Raw genomic sequence first — 19,247 nt, 5'->3', positions numbered from 1 at the left:
AAGCAATTTTTGTTGTTGTTGTTGTTTCTTGACATAATAATTTTGTTTTAGAGATTATTTCCCGTCTAGGTATTGGTAGGGAGAGTATTTGTCGTCTTGTGACTGTCTGAAATGCGATCCTCGCAAAACAAAAATGGACTCCTGTGTGATGTAAACAGTGCATCGTTATTTTTCTGGACTACGTGTAACATCGTTAAGTTCAGCTCTCAAATTTCCCTTTCCTCCTGCGATGATAGACGTTTATGCGACTTCTTGAACATTTCGGTACTTGTAAAATGGCTGGATTATCGTCGTCGACTGCCAAAAGAGGCGGTAAAAATCTGGGTCAGCAAGCAAGCTCAAACGAAATGGCGGAAATTCTTCGCGCTTGGGACGATGAAGATGACGAAATGGTCGACTTTATACGGACTTCAAAGGCCAAACGTGAAAATCTTTCCTCGGCTTGTTCACGAAATACTAATGGTTCGGCGACTGTGGCGAAATATTCGCCATCATCTGTACGAGTGGCGAAAACTGTGTGCCTCTTTGTCAGTTTCTTCGGCTTGGTGAGCAGAATTTCTTACTCATGCTTGCAGTGAACCTAAAATGTTTATAGGAATGTTCTGTTACAGCTTGCGTGACTTTTAGTGTAGATGCTCGCCTCATTGAGCACAAACAATATGCTGCTATTATAATGACAATAAGCCTCGAGATCGACTGGTAAATAAATCGAAGAAAGGCAATCGAACCAGTTTTTCATGCGTCTGCTAGCACTGTCAAAGTAGCTGTGGATAGGTGATAGCCTGCAGACTATTTTTTCAATGGTATGATGAAATTCATTGTCAATAATAGGACAGATACATGAAAAACTGGTGTAATTTTTTTTTTTTTCACGAGAACTGCAGAAATCCTCGTGCACTCATTGGCTAATTTTCATTGTCGCGTTTTAGACAGACACATGAATTTATAGTTTATGTGATGACCACGCAACGAGTGAGAGCGGATAGTTTGACATCCACAGCTACTTTGACCTTTTGACAATGTTACATGCATGATGAAATTCATTGTCAATAACAGGACAGACACATGAAAAACTGAGGTAATTTGTTTTTTTCTTTACAATAAATTATTGCATAAATTATAAATTCATGTGTCTGCAGGCTTATGGACATTTATAACATAGCCTTAGACAAGCATGCATTCTGATTGGCTGATATGCTCGATCCATTTGCCTGTGGGTTGCATGCTGATGTCAGTTTGTTTATTTGTACTTTTTCTCAGCAATTTTTTTTTTTTAACGATGCCACTTTTTTAAGGCATAATTCCTATTTTTTTGCCTAAAATATGGAAAAATCTAATAATTCTTTTGGAGATGAGGAAGATAATTCCTGTGAGCTACCAAATTTCTAGCACAATGTTTTTGTTGGGCCTCCACCTTGCTAATTTAAGCGAGCAGGAGTTGAATGAGCTGGTTGAACAAGCACTCGGAGATGGACCAACAAAACAACAAACTGGTCTGTATCAGCCGAAAGCCATTGAAATGCTTTGGCGAGAAAAACTTGAACATGAGAGTTTTAGCAAATATCTGTTTTAAGTGAAGTCTTACAAACAAAATCCTTTTCTTCCAAAAACATTAATTAAAGATAATAGTTTTTCAAATATTGGTAGCCTCTGATGAATTATTTCAGATCCTGGGTTTCAGTTTTGCTAGATCACTCGTCGTTCGATCGTGAATTGAACTCTTGAAGAAACAGCTGCTCGAAGGAACGCCTGCATCTTGCGCAAATATAACCGTGCATTTCTGACATCTTCCTTTAAGCCTCAGTCTTCTGCTCATGTATGCTTATTTTACCAAATAACGAAAGTAACAAAGCATCCTTTAAAGCTGTTCATGTGTTTAAGTTCAGCCTTAGACGTGCAATTCATCAAATTTAAAACAAAGTGGAAAGGACATCATAACCCACAAACCTGCTATTGAATAAGAGCATCTCTAACAGCTCAAAGCCAGGGGTTTTTGTTCACTTTCTTCTCCACTCTTGCTTTTGAGAAATGTTTCTTTCCATATTGTTCTTTTGTCGAAGAGGCCATGAAGGACAGAGAGCTCAGCCACCAAAAGCTTCAACCATATGCAGTTTGTTTTCAATTCTCCGGAAAACTGATCCAATTTACCGTAAGCTTAGTCAACTTTTGGGAAATGCTTTTACCGATTACAATAATTATTTTCGTTTGTTGTCAGCTTGATATTTAGGTTAACGGAGCAGTTTGAAGTTGTTTCTTTGTTTGTTTGATTGAGGAAATATATTAAAACTATAACTCGCCGCAATCCAGGAAAAATTGTTGGTGTGTTGCTTTGTCAGATTTTTGAATGAACATTTTTGCGCGGTTTTAAATTGATGTAAGCAGGATGAGATTTAATAAATTAATATTATCTCAAAAGTCTCAATATGTTTATGCAAGAAATGGTAAATATGCAGTGTGCAACTATCGAGTTATGGATGCTCTTGGGAGGTTTGCTAAGCACTCAAGAAGCTTCTTTCTTTCTTCTATGCTTCTTTCATGCTTAGCAACCTCCCGCATGCATCCATAACCGGATAATTGCACGCTGCACGCTTACCTTTTCTTAATTGTCAATTATTCCACGAGCGTGCATCGGATATGAGTTGGCTTATCATTATAATCATCCGATATCCAGCAAGCGTGAGTGGAATATTGGAATATTGAAAACACCCCTAAAATATAGAAAACTAAACTAAAAAAAACACTCTTAAAACATAAGGTATAATGGCTGACAACCCATGATGGCTAAGCCAATGAAAATGCTCGAATTGCATTATCCAATGATCCAATTCGTAATAATGAAAATTAGCCATTGAGCACACAAAGATTTCTGCAATTATTGTTAAAACTGCAAATTGTTACTAATTCATTACTAGCAAAAAATTTCAGACGCTAGAATTTCGGATGTTTTATTTCAGAGATTTAATTGGAATTTCCTTAGGGAGGGGGAGGGGGTGGGTTCTTTAAGACTAAAGAAAAAATATAGAAATGTTTGAAGCTTAAGGTAATACCCCTGAAATAAAATTGGATTTAGATTTTTGTTCAAACTTTGTCCAATGAATATTTATCATATGAGAACTTAAATTATAAATAAAAAGGGGGGTGCCCATGCTCGTTAAGGAGCAGTGAGGCATTGAAAGTGTCCCATTTTAGCATTATTTAATGCTTATTACAAGAACGCATTCTAAGTTATTGTAAACTCTTTGTGAGCCCAGACTCATGAAAACACGCCTCAAACTACAGTCAATATTTGTGTCAGACACAAATAAACTTTTTAAGTTTGATTTTGACAGACAGCTGAATCTTTGTTAAAATATTGGAACCAAATTGCTTGCTACGGCTATCAAACTGCAAAATAGAAAAGACTACAATGCAGCTGCTATTTTTCTCTCAGTTATTTATTCCATTTTCAAACATAGAAATCAGATCAGTCTTTTCTCACGCAAAGTTAATGATTAGTTGATTAAAATGACTGGAAAAACATTTGGGGTGCCCGAGCTCGGTCGCCAGCTATAGCCATTTTTCAACTGACAGAACTCAATATTAAGGGAAATCCGCCATGTTTTCAATGTGCGCATGCACGAACATGCGCTAATGACGCCATAAATTATGCGCAGTAAGGATGCGCAATGCAATACAGGGGAATGACCTTAATATTGGAATTTTCAGTGGATTTGGGGAAGAGAGAATATTTTGTGGAACTACACAATTTTTGTACACTAATCTTATCTCACCTTAGACGGATTTCAGATGAAAATTTGGGACACTAAGCTGCTGAAACATAGCTAATGAAAATTTACCCCAGCAGCCTGCAAAACACATTTTAGGCTGTTAGATTTACTGCACCCTCAGAGTTTTACAGATACACTGACAGGAAAATAAGAAAAAAAATTATATCATTCAAGCCATTATGTATCTGACCTCAAACAGACTGTCTTTTGCATGTCTGTTCACTGTTCCTATGGTCTGTTCAACTAATCTCTCTGGTGGTGCAGTGGACATGGGCATAGTTAGAAGAATGGTGAGCACATGGTGTGTATCCTCTAGGTTCTTTCAAACATTTAATTTGTTTTTGATTCAGAGACAATCCAGGCAAACCTAGACAGCTTGCTATAAGTTCTTTTTTTTAGTTTTAGACCATCTGTTTGCTTGGTTTAGAGCACAATGTTTGAGCATTTTTCACACATGTTTTATTTTTTATAAAGTGAATTCAAAATGAAGACATTGTATTACTGTTGGCTAACACTAGGCTAGACTTCCAGTAGTTCCTCTTTTGCTTAGTCCGTCATGCATGATGCAAAAGAAAGCCACAATAAAAAATGGCCACACAACGTGCTTGAATGACTAAGCGAAAGAGGGACTACTTGTAGTCTTAGCTAATTACACAGAAATTCTTGGAAAGCCAGTCTAATGGCTAATTGATTCTGACACTAATATTGCATCATTTTTATTAATAGTAACAATTTTCTACCCTTTCTACACAGGGTACTTCTGTAGCCATCCTAGGACCCACATTGATAGAGTTGTCCTGTCAAATTGAAACAAGCCTGGCACACATGTCATATGCATTCACATCTCGCTCTATTGGTTACCTCACTGGGAGCATTGTTGGCAGCTGGTTATTTGACAAGTACAATGGGCACGTGGTGTTATCGCTGTCATGTTTGTGGGCCACTCTGATGATGTGGGTTTTGCCTTATGTTAGTAGTATTTATGGGTTGGTGGTTGTCATATCTCTGTTAGGAGTGGCGCTTGGATCACTTGACACAGGTTTGAGAGATCAAATAATATTAATAATGTTGTCAACATCAGTCCGAGCAGAATTCTTGCCATAAAATGTAAAATGTAACAGTGTCACTGTTTCAAATTTGATATATCATACTCTTTACTAGATAATTGGCAAATTGAATGTGCGGTTCCAGAAAATAACCATTTTTCCCCCACAGAAGGGATTGGAATTTCCTGGATATATTTTCTGGAAAGTTCTACCCAATGCTGCTTAGGGAGATAATGAAATATGGTACACGTAAAGATAATTTTCTTGGAGTTTTGTTTTGAAGTGGCTACTGAGGCATTGATAATGAGAGAATTTTGATCCAGCCAGTTAATTTAAAACACCCTAATAGGGAAACTATTTTGCCTGAGACCATATATGTGACATAAACTTTAAAATTCTCCCTAAGTCTCTCTCACGTTTGTGTCAGGCCACCTGGCTTGGCTCTTTTGTGAATCAGTTCAATGATGTGGATGGTTATTTACAAAATTTCCATTTCTTTAAAACTGGCTGCTTGAGATACATGTAGTAATAATAATATAATAATAAGTAAATAAATAAATAAATAAATAAGTAAACTATAAAAATAAGAATTAAAATTTTGTTGTCACTGACTAAAAAACTTTTTGTGTGGACGTTTCGGTTAAAATACTATAACCTTCTTCAGCATAAATGACTACAAATGCAAATGAGTGCTTTAAAAGAGCGGCAGAAACGGCACTTGGGATTGCCAAGGGCCTTGTAAATGTCAGGAATGTAAATGTGTTCATTAGTGGTATTCGGTTCGCAAATTGAGTGCCACGCTTCTAAAAATAATCTTTTTGACCATTGGGAACAGCGGTCAATGATCTTGACGTCATCAAGGTCAAAATCATGATTGTTTTGTATGCAATGTTGGGCTAATAAAGAATTCCCGTCTCCCTTGAAAATCGCTCTCTTGTGTTCTCTAGTCCTGGATCTTAGGGCTCTCGATGTTTGACCGATATAGACTTTGTCACAGTCTTTACAGTGATTTTATAGATCACTCCTGTTGATAGGTCTTTACTGAATTTGTCTTTAGGTTTTTTTAAAATAGAGCCAACGGTCTCATGGGTTTGTGGGCAACATGGATATTGAAGTGATCTAAAGTTTTTGCGATTTTCTCTGAAGTTCCTTGAATGTACGGCAAAGTAACAACACCTCTTTTAGTTTGAGACTGGTTTGTAGAAACAATGGTACTTTGACAGCTTCTAATAAATTGGTCGGTATAACCATTGATCTTTAGAGTGTCGACCACGTGTTGTACTTGGGATAATTTGTCTTTTATCATGCCTGACTACAAGTATGGTATTTTTAAAGTAAACTATGTTTAATGTATTAATAGCACTGTCGTGCTAATTGGGGGACACTGTAAATACATGAAAATAATCAAACAAATACTGCAAATAGAACATAAACTATAATAATTAAGAATCCCAACTGGTGGGAGTCTAACCAGTTGGCTATTTGCACAATGTAGTCGAAGATAGTGGTAGGGTGGAGGACTTGAACCAGGGAACTCCAGATTTCAAATCCAGTGCCCTAAACCACTCGGCTACGCTGCCTCCAATCTGGTGAAAGGGTCACTTTGATGGGTAGGTAGGAGGGTAGACAGGTGCTAAAAACTGAAAGCATTTTAGGGGAGATTTGTTGTCGCAGAAAACAGTTTGTGCTTGAATGGTAACTGAAAAGAAACACTTAAAGGAGACTTCAAAATAGTTTCACATTCTGCAATTGCTCCTGGCTCTGTCTATTTGCTTCCAACTGCCCTACCACCAGCTCCCCCTCCCCCCCCCCCCCCCCACCACGCCCTGCTACTTGTTGCAAAAGTTCATCTTGATACAGACTCAGCATGTGCATGTAATTCAATGCAGTTGCTAACAAATACTTCAACATTTTCAGCGATAATAATCCTATGGGCATACACTGTATTCTCAAACAACCCTGTTGTGGGTCGAGGTATCATAAGAGGGAGGGAAATTTACACCTGATATCTGCACTGTAGTGAGCTTATTTTTGGGAGAGGTTATTTTCTGAACGGGTTACCTTTTTTTGCCCAGTATATCAAGATGGTTGCTTTTTGATTGCAACCACTTTGGCTAAATAGCAATAAATTAAATGTATCTACAGTGAGTAACTATTGTGTAATCAGGGCTGCAAATAACAGTCAGTCATCGGACATTGGCTAACCAAAATTTGCTCGTCCGACGAATCCCAACTGTGGTCGGACATGGTGTGCGAACATTTACCTTACGGTAAATCACTTTACTGTAAGGATGAATAAAAATCTACCGTGAGTAATCTTACTTTTTTTGGTGATGTCCGACCACAATCTGTTTTGTCTGACCAAGATGGTGTCTTAGTAGGACATTTGTCCTTTCAAGAGAAAAAAAAAATATTTGCAACCCTGTATGATGGCAAGACACTTAACTCTCACAGTGCCTCTCTCCACCCAGCTTGTATAAATGGGCACCAGTGAATTTAAGTACAGTTGAACCTCCCGTAAGCTACCACCCAAAATGTCAAGCCTAAGTGGTCGCTACAGGAGGTGGTCGCTTACGAGAGCTTAGACCATATTGGGTGAAAATTTTGCCTCATTAGCATATTGTAACTGCAGAGACTTACCCCATGTTTGAAATGCGTTAATCTTGTGAAAAGTCAATTTCGAGAAAAAATCTGGTACTTCCCATTGAGAAATTTCCATCTCGTGTACTACTCAGGAATGCGACAATGCTACAACACTTTATTACCCAATTTACGCTCCATTATCTGTCAAATGGTTGCTTACAGGAGGCTAAAAACAAAAGAAAATGTCAAACTTTTAGCTCTAAAAGTGGTCGCGGTGACTTGCGAGAGGTGGTTGCTTACAAGAGGTTCCAAATATAGTGATTTGACTTGGAAACTTTTGGTACTTCGGAAAACTGGTCGCTGAGGAGAGGTGGTCGCTTACTCCCGTTTGTTGCACTAGTGCCTGAGTGAGCAGCTACTGACAAATCACAAAATGCGTATACTGGGGAAGATACAGGATTTTGGAGAAGGGGGCTCGAGATACAGACCGCCGAAGGTGGTACCCTGTAGGGGGATCCGTGGGCATTCTTCCCCATAAAATTTAAGAAATTGAGGTTCTCGGAAATGGGATTCTCGGCATTCTGAGGCCAAGTCAAGAGTGTCAGAAAACGTTATAGTTTCATTCCATTAAGGATTAAGGAGGCTCCCTATAGTTTTACGATCGCGCGAGCGCTGAGGAAGTAATCTGCGCGCGCTCAAAGGAAACGTCAGTGTTTTTCGATATTTTATTACGTCAACACGAGCACAAAAAGCAAAACTGACAGGGAATTTTCTCGCGTTTCCTTCGGTGAAATTCCGTAAAATTTGGCACATTGGTGGAAAATATTTTACTTTAGTCGGAGCTCGTTTTTCAGGGAAATCTAGAAGACCAGATTTTTTGCAGCGGTAAAAGTCATAAATTTGGAAATATCGAAAAAACTGCCTTTACAACCCCTACTTTTTTCGTGTTTAAAATTCGTATCCCGCTGGAAGCGATGTGATGTAAAAATTTTGGAAGATTTCACCGAAGGAAATTCATGAAAATCACAAATAAAGCCATAAAAAACAGTAAAAAACACTTTTGTCTGGGCATTTATTATTTAAGACTAAATCCCAAAATTTTAACAGAGATGATAGCAAAACACTATTTAATCATTGCTTATTACATGTAATAAGTTTGAGAGGACTAGGTGTGAAAGCGAATGCAAAAACAGCGTTCAAACATAGCACTTGCGCGCGCAACGCCATAAATGATTACCCTATAAAGCCACCTTAAGAGCATTGATTAATATTTTTACAAGTTCTACGAGGTTCGTCTGAGACCCCTGAACCCCCCTAGATCCGCCCCAGGTATATGCATATATATGATGTTGTGGTTCAATTTTACCTTTGGTACAATGTGGTATTTTCCTTTGTTTCACGTCCATTATTTAAGAAATAGAACACATGTACCGTGTTTGTATCGAGCTATAGAAACACGAGTGGACGTTTGGGAGAATGAGAAATGCTGTGGGAACACGAGCCGCAGGCGAGTGTTTCCATAGCTTTTTTGAGTTCTCCCAAACTTTCACGAGTGTTTCTATTAAACAATTAGATTATGAGGTCGATAGAAATCGAGAGCGAATAATCTAATTGTCTTAGTATAAATCTGCTAGTCGTTCAAAACTTTATCTAAATAATCTTCAGGCACCTCGAAAACGCAAAGAAGCGGCCGTCATTCTGTTAACAAGCGCACATTGCCACGCTACTCACTGTCTATCATAGAATAGATAGTGAGTTGTGTAGCCAATCAGAGAACGGAATTCGTAATGGAACGGTAGTAGATCTGTACTAAAACTCGATAGAAACACGGGGAACATGTTTTCTATTTCCTTTAGAAAACACCGCGACGGAAAAAAGGAAAACAACTTGTTTACTTTGATCATCAAAATGTAAATTCTCTTTGCACGCGCCATCATTACGTCAACAGCGCGTGTTTTCTTAGGGCTGTTTTCTTAAGTGCATTACCATGTACCAGAATAGAGGGAAACACAAGTACCAAATTGTACTGAGGGTAAATTTGAACCATAGCATGTTGAAAGCTTTGTTAGAACACTTGGAAATTTATTGTCATTTACTCGCTGTATTTTTAATTTTGGCTAATGAACAATATTCATCTTGTGTTTCAGGTGGGAATGTCCTTCTGCTGAACACCTGGGGTAAGAAATCAAGACCTTACATGCAGGCTCTTCACTTTGTGTTCGCCTTCGGCGCGTTTGTGGCCCCTCTTATAGTACAGCCCTTTCTTCAAGATATGGGCCCACTCAGGATAAATGTCTCAGACGCAACCACAAACAAAACAGAGTTCATAAACACAACTTACCACGTAGTGAATATTACTAATTGCAGTATTTATAATGCCAGTGAGAGTACGATGCCTGTCACGTGGGCGTATTGGATCAGCTCTCTCCCCCTGGCCATTACTGCTGTTGGATTCATTGCGTTCGTGTTAATAAAAGCTTGCAGTCTACAGGACGCTCAGAGTCAGCAGGAAGATGCTGCTAAAAGCAACCAAGGCAGCCTGGTATACAGGCTGGTGATTCTTTCGCTGTTTTCTATATTCCTTTTGCTCTATGTGGGTCTAGAGATTGCATATGGAGGATACATCTTTACATTCGGTGTGAAGAGCATTCCATCGATGAGCGAGGATGATGCAGCATTTCTCACTTCTGCCTTCTGGGGCAGCTTCGCCTTGGCGCGACTGGCATCTGTACCGTTGTCAAGGTATCTGAGACCTTCCAAGATGCTCTGGCTTGACATGGCTGGGTGCATGTTGGGATCAGCCATACTAGTGTCGCAAATTTCTAACTTAGAATGCAACAAATCCGACCATACCAAACTGTGGGCGGGCACCGTCATTTTGGGGATTTCAATGGCGTCCGTGTTCCCATCTGCCATCAACTTTGCGGAGTATTTTGTAACAGTGTCAGGAAAGACGGCATCTGTTCTTTTAGTGGCGGCAAGTTTTGGCGAGATGCTCATTCCCCTTGCTGTGGGAAACACGATTGTTGATACATCGGTGGGGCCGTGCTCGCTGATGGCTTGTGCGTTTGTCATCAGCATCTTAACGCTTCTGACTTACTTGTTGATCGTGGGAGTTAGTCGCTACTTTAAGCGGAGCACCGGCTTTGCTGGGATGTTGTACCAGCGGAATCAAGAAAAACATGAAGACGGGAGAAGTAAACGCCAGCCTGATGAGGTTCTACAGCTCTTGGAGCAGAATAACGAGGAATTCTTCAATGGCGATCAAGACCGGGCAGTGTATAGTCAAGTGGCTTAGAAGTATTTTTTTTTTTGGTAGTCTAGAAGAATGAAGTGTATTTAAAAAGAGAGTCAATCCCCAATGAGAGCCTGTAATATTTCCAAGGTCATATCTCAATTTAATTTGAGACATGGTAACCATTTCTTCACCGAGTCATTTTATTACGAGCGTTGCGTGGAAGTTTTCGTCGAAGATGCAAATGCGCGTTAATCCGCTTGGGCTGTTCACGTGACCAAAATCCGCGTCACTGGATTGGCTATTTCTGGGATTCCGGGATTTCTGACCCCAGGGAAGGATTACTACGGAATAAAGTCTATATGGGAAGTTAACCCTATCACCCTTCACCTTCTCTTGTTTTTGGCAATGCAAACCATGCATGAAAAAGTACAGAACGACAATGAAGATTCGTGGGACTGTCACTTGACCATGCATACAAAGTATCAAATGCTTCTGTTTGCCAAATTTCAGTCTTTTTTTTTTTGAAGAAAACGCGACCCTTTGATTGCACTGCGTGAACTACCCTTCCCTTCCCCCCTCACGTGGCATTCCGTCTAAATTTGTGTGTGTTTAAAAACAAACAAACAAGATAGTCAATTTTAAATTAGGTATTGAAATAAGAAAAAGGTGAAGTTCTTAGACCGACCGACTCGGAGATACGAACTCTTGAACCCCTAGACAACGGTGAGCGAGCGTTTTGTCCACTGAGCTGGGGAGAGACTTTAAAAAAAAAAACAATTTTTGCAACAACTTTGGTGAAAATATAACTTCCTTTACGGACCTGGGGCCCGTTTCTGGATTAGGAAGGTCCCGAAAAGTTTTCGCACCCGGAAAGCCGTAGCAAAATCTGAAACCTTATGATTACAGAGCTGTTTTATTCACATATTCTTAATATAAACAGAGGTTCCATTCCGTACAAGAGGTTTCAGGCGTATACACCTCTCTGTCTTTAAATACCGATTAACTGAAAATGGCTTTTCGGGCCCCGAGATGTTTCCGGGGCTTTCGAGAAACGGGCCCCTGGCCACTGGAGTTAATCCAAAACATGGCTGATTTTTGGTGAGTTCGCGATAGAAGACCGGTGATTAAAAGGTTTAGGTTCAGTTTTTTATTTTTTTATTTTTTTTTTTTTTGCCACAGTATCTCTGATACACATATTTCACAGTAACAATTTTCTCAGTATATTTTATAATAACTAGTTAGAACATTTCATTACAGGTATTTGCAATACAATATTTTAAGTAATGATCCAGCTTAAAGAATTAAATTTACTTAAATTCAATGACAAATGCAGGGCTTTCACAGTTTGGTTCACTGACTGTTCAGTGTAGAAAAGCCGACGCTTTTCGGCAATCCTCCAATTTTTTTTGTCCAATCAGGAAACAGTCTGAGCTCGTCCCGAGCAGTAAGAATATTCCCTCGTAAAACTGTCGCCACAAGCGCTACAGTGACGAAATTTGAGGGTTAGACTACTTCATGCAGACGGGAAAACACGTAATGAATTGCTTCCCACATGACTAACAGTGAAACATTTTACATACCCTTTATATAAATTTAACGGAGCTATGAGACAGAAGAAGCAAGGAAATGAAAGTCACTATTTCATGAACTGTGTCTACGGCTCGTTTACACCAGAGGAAAGAAAAACAACAACAAATTTTGGGAAGGGCACTGAAAGACGTTGCCTGTGAACTTCAGTCCGAGGTGTTTGCATTACATTTAGTGGACAACAAATCCAGAAAATAATCAGCCTGACTAAGATCGAGTCCGTACTGCTTTTTAAGAAGTTCTTTCTGTGGTATAAACTCGCCACTGTCCAACCCCCCCGGCCCCCCGGGGGGACTCCCATATAAAAAGGACGGGGGTTGCTCGTCGGAAATTTTGAAAAGAACCGCTAAGAGATACCAAGATCCTGTTTTGTGGCGTGGCTTGAAATTGTTTCCCCCCCTGAGAGACACTAATTCTAAAACAAAACATCTGTCATATTTACTGGGCTCAATACCCTAAAAGGTACCACAAAAGCTCCCGCTGAGGACCTTCTCAGACTGAACACCCTAACAGCTACCAAATCTGCTTTTTTAACCCGTGAAAGGTACGACGAACACCCCGTCCTTTGTATATGGAAGTACCCCCCCCCGGGTATCCACCAACTATCATCGCCCTTCAATAGTTTTTTTTAGTCATAATCTCGTATTAACAAGGTTTTCTAGGGACTATCGGGACGATATTGGCCTTCGACTGCCCTACACTCGATCCGTATTGTGTTATGAAATGTGTGGCAATCCCAACCCAGCCAGACAGACATTTCCCCTTTCTGCACTGTCTCTGAAATATTTCACGGTATAACAAGTAAACTGAAGCATGAAGTAATGACCTCTAAACTAAAAACAAGTATATTATGATTTTAATGATATTCTTTTTACACCAAGAGAAGATTATGATAAATACCTTGGTCTCCTCTTGTAGCACGTTAATGCGCCCGTCATTTTGCTATACAAAGTTTCTCTCAAACAGACGGAAAATCTAAACAGAATAAGTTAGTAACCTAGAGGAAACAAGAAAAAATACTTGGAACTGAAAAGGACATAACAAACCAGCTAACTAACCTCGTACACAGACCCTCGTGGCTAGTGACGTAATCTAGGACGTCTGCGTAGGAGGTTAGCTTGAAACTACAGTGGAGACGTTAAGCCCCGGCCAAACCATCGCAACATTGTTGGCCCAGTATTTGCAAGCCCCGGCCAAACCATCGCAACATTTCAACGCAAAATTATTGGCCCAGTATTTGCAAACCCCGGCCAAACCATCGCAACATTTGAACGCAAAATTATTGGCCCAGTATTTGCAAGCCCCGGCCAAACCATCGCAACATTTCAACGCAACATTGTTGGCCCAGTATTTGCAAGCCCCGGCCAAACCATCGCAACATTTCAACGCAACATTGTTGGCCCAGTATTTGCAAGCCCCGGCCAAACCATCGCAACATTTCAACGCAACATATCGCAACATCGTTGGCCCAGTATTTGCAAGCCCCGGCCAAACCATCGCAACATATCAACACAACATATCGCAACGTTGTTGGGCGCAACATGTTGGGTGCGTTTGGCCACCCTGTTGCGACGTGTTGCGACATGTTGGGTATTGAAAATCGAACTAGTGCGCATGCCCGGGTGCAACATTGTTGCACGAACCTGGCCAAACGACCACAACATCAAAGAGCTATATTTAGCTCTTTGTTTTCTTTTCAGTGAAATATTTCTTGGTATCTTGCGTATTCAACTTGCACTCATTTTTGGAAACAACCATACAAGCGCATTACCGTGCTACACCCCTCCCCCCCCCGTCCCCCCTTAAATACAGCGTACATCGACTAAAGCAATAATTTAATATCCAGTGTTGCTACTGTGGTAACACTCTCTTCTGTTGAGCTAACAAGCCTCTTGCAGTTGGATATTGCGCAGACTCCGATGAACCCTGCTGCTGACCTGATGACTGTGGGCCTCGACTCCTTCGTCTGAGGAAATAAGGTTAGACAATTACGACAGGCGATTCGTGCATGTTTCGATGTTGTAGAGCAAACTAGTAAATTTCACGCAGCGAAAAGCGCTGTGTTTTATATGGTTTATTAAACTCATTGTGAAGCGGTCCGTGCAAACCACGTGGAAATCAACCAATCAGAGACCGCGTTGCACGGATCGGCAAGGTTTCAAATTCAAATCAGTGCAACGGAAAAGTAATTGTGATTTTCAGCTTACCCTGTTTTCGGTCGCTCACTGCGATCAGGCTTGTCCCTTATTTTTGATTTCACTTTAGTTTTACTGAGAAGAACACTAAAAAAGGAAGAAATATACAACAAAAGTCAATACATCACTACTAACATGCACACAAAAAGCACTAATACAGATCGTTGGTTACTAGCTATATATTATTTTATTAACCTACAGTTGAGGTAAACCATAGCTCAAATCAAAATGTTTTGGTGTCTCTGAGCATTGACATCCCTTGATAGTAAAACAACCAAGTGTTCCGTAGCTTACTCGGCATCAAGGGTGAGGTCCTCTTCATCTTGAAGAGCAGCATCAAGAGCCGCTTGAACCTTGGGTGCCACAGCAGGACCTTCATAATCCCTGGTAGTCCTGTTAGGCATGTCTAGTTCGATCATGATGATATTCTCAGCCTTGGAAGGAACAAACAACAGGCATCGTTATCAAAACAACCACGACAACAACAGAAAACAACAACAATAGTTTATTTCTACTTCATCTAAAATATAGTAACCATATGAAAATATAGTATCTTTTTATATAGTATATTTCACGAAAAAAAAAAAAAAGGTAACAGGGTACCTGACTAACTATAAGAAACCAAACTAGTTAGGTGCCCATATATTGCTAATATTGCTAAATATAAATATGTAACATCATTCGCTGCTAATATCGTTTGAACGTGACTAAAAGAACAACAACAAACACAAACAACAACAGGAGCGAAGGGTCTTAAGCTGTCTTCACACGGCAATCTTAAGTTGGCCAACTCGTGTTGGCGAACTTCCAAAATTTGGCAAACTCGTTCCTTCACACGTCAAACTCGCGTCAAATCACAACACACGGTAATTTTCAACATGGCCGACTTAGTGCAGTGGCACTCACGTAGAACAATGGAACAGAAGAAGAGAAGAGAAGACACAGAAAGCGAGAAAGGTTAGGACGAAACTCAGTTTGTCTGCTAGCTCCTCCATTTTCTTTCGTTTGTTTTTACTATCTTTGTAGACTACAGATAAAACGTCCCAAACAGCCGGACAATTGTGAACCTCTTCCATAAATTTTGAAGTGGCCCCAAGTTCATCTTGACTTGCGTCCGCCATTTTGTGAAGTGCCACGCAAATGAATCACGTGAATAGAGCGCGTGTTTTGATTGGTTGACAGTTGTTTGCCAATCGTTCACACGTCAAATACGAGTTTACCAACACGAAAAAGTTAGCGAAAAAGTTGGCGAGAATAGAGACAAGTTCTATTTGTCGCCAACAGTTTGCAAACGTGTTTGCAGACTGTTTTTGTGCCGTTCACACACACCAACTTGAGTTTGCCAACACGAGTTTGCCAACCTTTGTTTGCGTGTGAAGGCCGCTTAAAGTGCCACTGAAACGAAATTTTCGTATGTGAGATTTTTGCTTAGTAATAAAGTTTCAACCTTACTTGGAAACACTGCAGACTTTTTGTTCGCATACGGTAAGCGAAAACTGCTTTTTCAGCCGTTCGAAATTGGCTGGTTAAGCCCAAAATTGGCGGCCATCTTGGCGCGGCCAAAACAGCCTAGTGACGTCACTGGTTGTATTGCTCTCATGCCGCGCTGAAAATTTAGAGTGATTATGGGAGAAGAGAATACCGTTCGAAGCCCCCCAAAAAACATCTTAAGGACATCTCAGGACTGTAAAGCAGATAATAACAGTAGCCTTAGACATGAAGAGGTGGAGAGTCGATCCTGGGGCTTTTCAGTCTATTTAATTGGATATTTTATGTAAGCAAGCAAACGAGTGGGAGTTCTTAGATCGCAAAATGATCGGGACTCTTAGTGAAATGGCCAGCACTCAATTAAACAATATCTACACTCATAAAGTTAAAAGACATGAAAACAAGAGAAAGCGGCTTTTGAAAATATTATCCGGAATGCTGCTGCACGAATCGTAGCAACAACGTTTCGAGTTTTCGAGTCGCTTCGCATCGAGGAAACCGGACGCTTTGTGAGTTTCACCGCGGACGAGATTGTGCCACAGTGACCTTTAGTCTAGTTGTATCTGCTACATCCTACAAGTTATCACAACAGCAACAATTTAAGAAACCCTCTTATTTTATATGAGGGAGCGAATTTAAACTATAAAGGTAAACTTAGCTGCCATGACCCTACAATTATATGTTTTCAGGAAACGAGAGAAAGCGTGACAATGTCGGCGGCGAAAGGTCATATATGCAAATTAGTTCAAATTCTGTTTAATAAACCTTCGACTAAATAATAAACTAGTGACGTTTAACGAATTGCTTTGAACTTGAATACTATTAAATGAAGATCATAGACATAAGTATGTGCTAAAGAACTCTAAGTTATCCATCGGCCGTGAAATATTACAATTGGGAGATACGTGTAAAAGAGAAGCGAAATTCCCGCTTTGTTTACACTGATACGTATGCGGCGATAAAGCAGACCCTGCTGCGGATCACAATTTTCAAAGATACATTTTGTCTACCACAAGAACTCTCACTTATTAGTATCATAAAAAGATGCTCTCTGTGTGCAAAGAAGTACTCGACTCAAAGCTTGTGGACCGTTAATAACTTCATGATTGTGCGGATGGCTGATGCGCTTACGGCTTTTAATGCAGCAAAGTTGCCGAGGATAAATTCGAACCTTGTTAATAGACCTTAGATAAACGTGAGAATCCAAATTTCAGAACCAGGCTGAAAACAGACGACGAAATATCGTGTTTAGGCTTCAGGACGTGATACAATAGTTGCCACACTCGTCTTCGAAATCTCCAATCGAGTACTCAAGATGTTCGAAAAGTATACTGAGCTGTTCTAATCTGTAACATTCATTTTGGTGAATCTACATTCTTTGGCGCCCTCCAACGTTTATGATGTGTATTTCCTGTCAAGGCTGGACTGAAATTACAAGGTAGGAAACTAGTAGGTATCGACAATATGAAGAATAAACTTAAATAAATCAAGTGAAAACAAGAGAGAATCTAAAGCGCTTCTTGCGTGAATACAACCAGTGACGTCACACGGTCCTTAAATTCGGTTCCAGAGCCCGGACACAGTTTTGCTCCAAAAAGTCGATTTCAGCAGCTAAAAAGAGCACTTTCCGTTAGGATTTGACAGAAATAAAGTTCACCATTATTTTAAGCACGTTTGAAACTATAAATTGGGCTAAAAAAAGAAAGTACGAAAATTTCGTTTCAGTGGCACTTTAAGGTTATTCCCCAGTGTTGCATTGCGCATCCCTACTGCGCATAATTTCACGCGTGATTAGCGCGCGCGCATTAAAAAATGGCGGCTTTTTCTTTACAGCTGGACCTCGCCATAGAGGTAAATCGTCATTTTCTCGCAAACGAGTATGGTGACCTATCATTTTTTTCTGTTGTTTTGAATTGAGTAATAAATTTCTCTGTGTAAAATAAATATGGAACAATTCTCAGTGTAGAACAAAAAGCAATCGTCAGAAACGTGAATTTAGCAAGCAATCGTGACTACAATCATGGTGCTACAATTAGGATTTATATGGGTATAAACAAGGTGCTGTTGCTCCTAAACGAACATGGGGACCCCTCATTTTTAGTGCAGAGTGCACTATTGGGATGGTTATGGGGGTTGGCTGCCGCTAAGGAACTAAGGCACTATGGCGCTATGGCGATATGGCCCTATGGCGCTAAGGTGTAAACTTTAATGTTTGTTTAATTAATTAATTTCAATTAATTAATTAGTCTAGAGGCAAGGAAGTAATGGGAGTAGAGTGGGAAAGGTACATGTGTACTCTACGTAAAACACATTCCATCGCCGTCGCTTAACTTTGAACATCGCAAAGCTATATATTTGTTTCAGGTAACCCCTTGCTCTCCTTGTGGTACCATTCTCCTTAGAACAAAACTAATTTGCCCTAAACGCATGCGTAGATTAGTTAGGGTTCGTGGCTTCTATATTAGGTGAAGGATACATTGCATACGGAATCACGCACAAATGTTGAGTGGTTTTCCTTATGGTAGAGCTCAACATGTAAGACGCATGCGTTCTAGCATTGTTAGTGTTATACACTATCTTTACACGCAGTATTTTATATATCGTGTCATGTGACCAAGGACGGCAGTTATTTTTCAGGTAGCGCCAGTTGTCCCTTTTTATTGCAAAAGTGAAACGTTACTGTGGCTGCGTAGCTTTTAGAATTACAAACAGGTCGGTTTAACAGATATCATCTGCTGTTTTCAATCTACAATAGTGTGCTTGTCAGAGTTCAAATATATTGCTTCTCCTTAGCGACTTGTTTATTTCTTGCCTTAATTGTGTCTGTAAGAGAGACCAAAAAGTTCTCAAGTTAGTGGCTTTAATACTCCGCAATTGTGAATTTGTAACAAAAGAGACCAGGAAAATGCTCAAATATTGCTGCAGACGCCGTGGCACCTAATGAAAGCGCAAATTAATTTAATCAGTCTTTGAGGAGACTCATTCATATCGGCCAAGTAGCGCTGTTTATCTTCAATACTTTTCGTTGAAAAGCTTCTCAGCCATCAACATCGTTGTGTGTTAATTTTGAATTGTTTTATTGTTAACAACAAAGCTGGCAACAGAAAAAGAAAGTGGTATTTCGTGACTATCTGATAATTAAATTAGTTCTTGTTCATCGGTAAAAATTTGCATTTTTAGTAAAACATCGTCTCTGTTCCGTTTCTTCATCACTACATTGGATATTTAACTTTCTTTCATTTATCTCCAAAAAACAAGGACATCTTCCGTATGTTTTGGAGAAAACAGGGGTTTCATATTACATGGCTTTGCGAGGAAAACAAAAGTATCAAGTTACAAAGTT

General features: G+C 39.8%; 2 protein-coding genes and 1 long non-coding RNA gene across 6 annotated transcripts in view; 2 read left to right on the top strand and 1 right to left on the bottom strand.

Annotated features, from left to right (window-relative positions):
• Positions 1–40: 40 nt before the first annotated feature.
• Positions 41–11,962, top strand: LOC149098883 (sodium-dependent glucose transporter 1A-like). The gene is made up of 3 exons (XM_089278041.1): positions 41–545; positions 4,521–4,806; positions 9,544–11,962. The coding sequence occupies exons 1-3, from the start codon at positions 243–245 to the stop codon at positions 10,692–10,694; spliced, it is 1,740 nt and encodes a 579-aa protein (XP_089134167.1). The 5' UTR covers positions 41–242; the 3' UTR covers positions 10,695–11,962.
• Positions 11,831–19,247, bottom strand: part of LOC149098880 (kinesin-II 95 kDa subunit-like) — a 48,197-nt gene continuing 40,780 nt past the window's right edge. For all 4 annotated transcript variants that reach the window (XM_089278037.1, XM_089278039.1, XM_089278038.1 and 1 more), the window contains 3 exons: positions 14,711–14,850; positions 14,429–14,503; positions 11,831–14,187 (listed from right to left, as the gene is read on the bottom strand). In XM_089278037.1, coding sequence (XP_089134163.1) covers positions 14,073–14,187; positions 14,429–14,503; positions 14,711–14,850 — 330 coding nt within the window. In that variant the 3' untranslated portion in view covers positions 11,831–14,072. The remainder of the gene's footprint in view (positions 14,188–14,428; positions 14,504–14,710; positions 14,851–19,247) is intronic.
• LOC149098882 (uncharacterized) lies at positions 15,547–19,089 on the top strand. Its single transcript, XR_016203770.1, has 2 exons — positions 15,547–15,805; positions 17,642–19,089. It is a non-coding gene; the product is annotated as an uncharacterized LOC149098882 (long non-coding RNA).

The sequence above is a fragment of the Orbicella faveolata genome, unplaced genomic scaffold, assembly GCF_042242905.1.
Source record: "Orbicella faveolata isolate gen_17 unplaced genomic scaffold, um_ofav_v1 contig_46, whole genome shotgun sequence".
Classification (NCBI taxonomy): domain Eukaryota; kingdom Metazoa; phylum Cnidaria; class Anthozoa; order Scleractinia; family Merulinidae; genus Orbicella; species Orbicella faveolata.
Note: the sequence above shows the minus strand (reverse complement) of the source record. Positions and strands in the feature narration are given on the sequence as shown.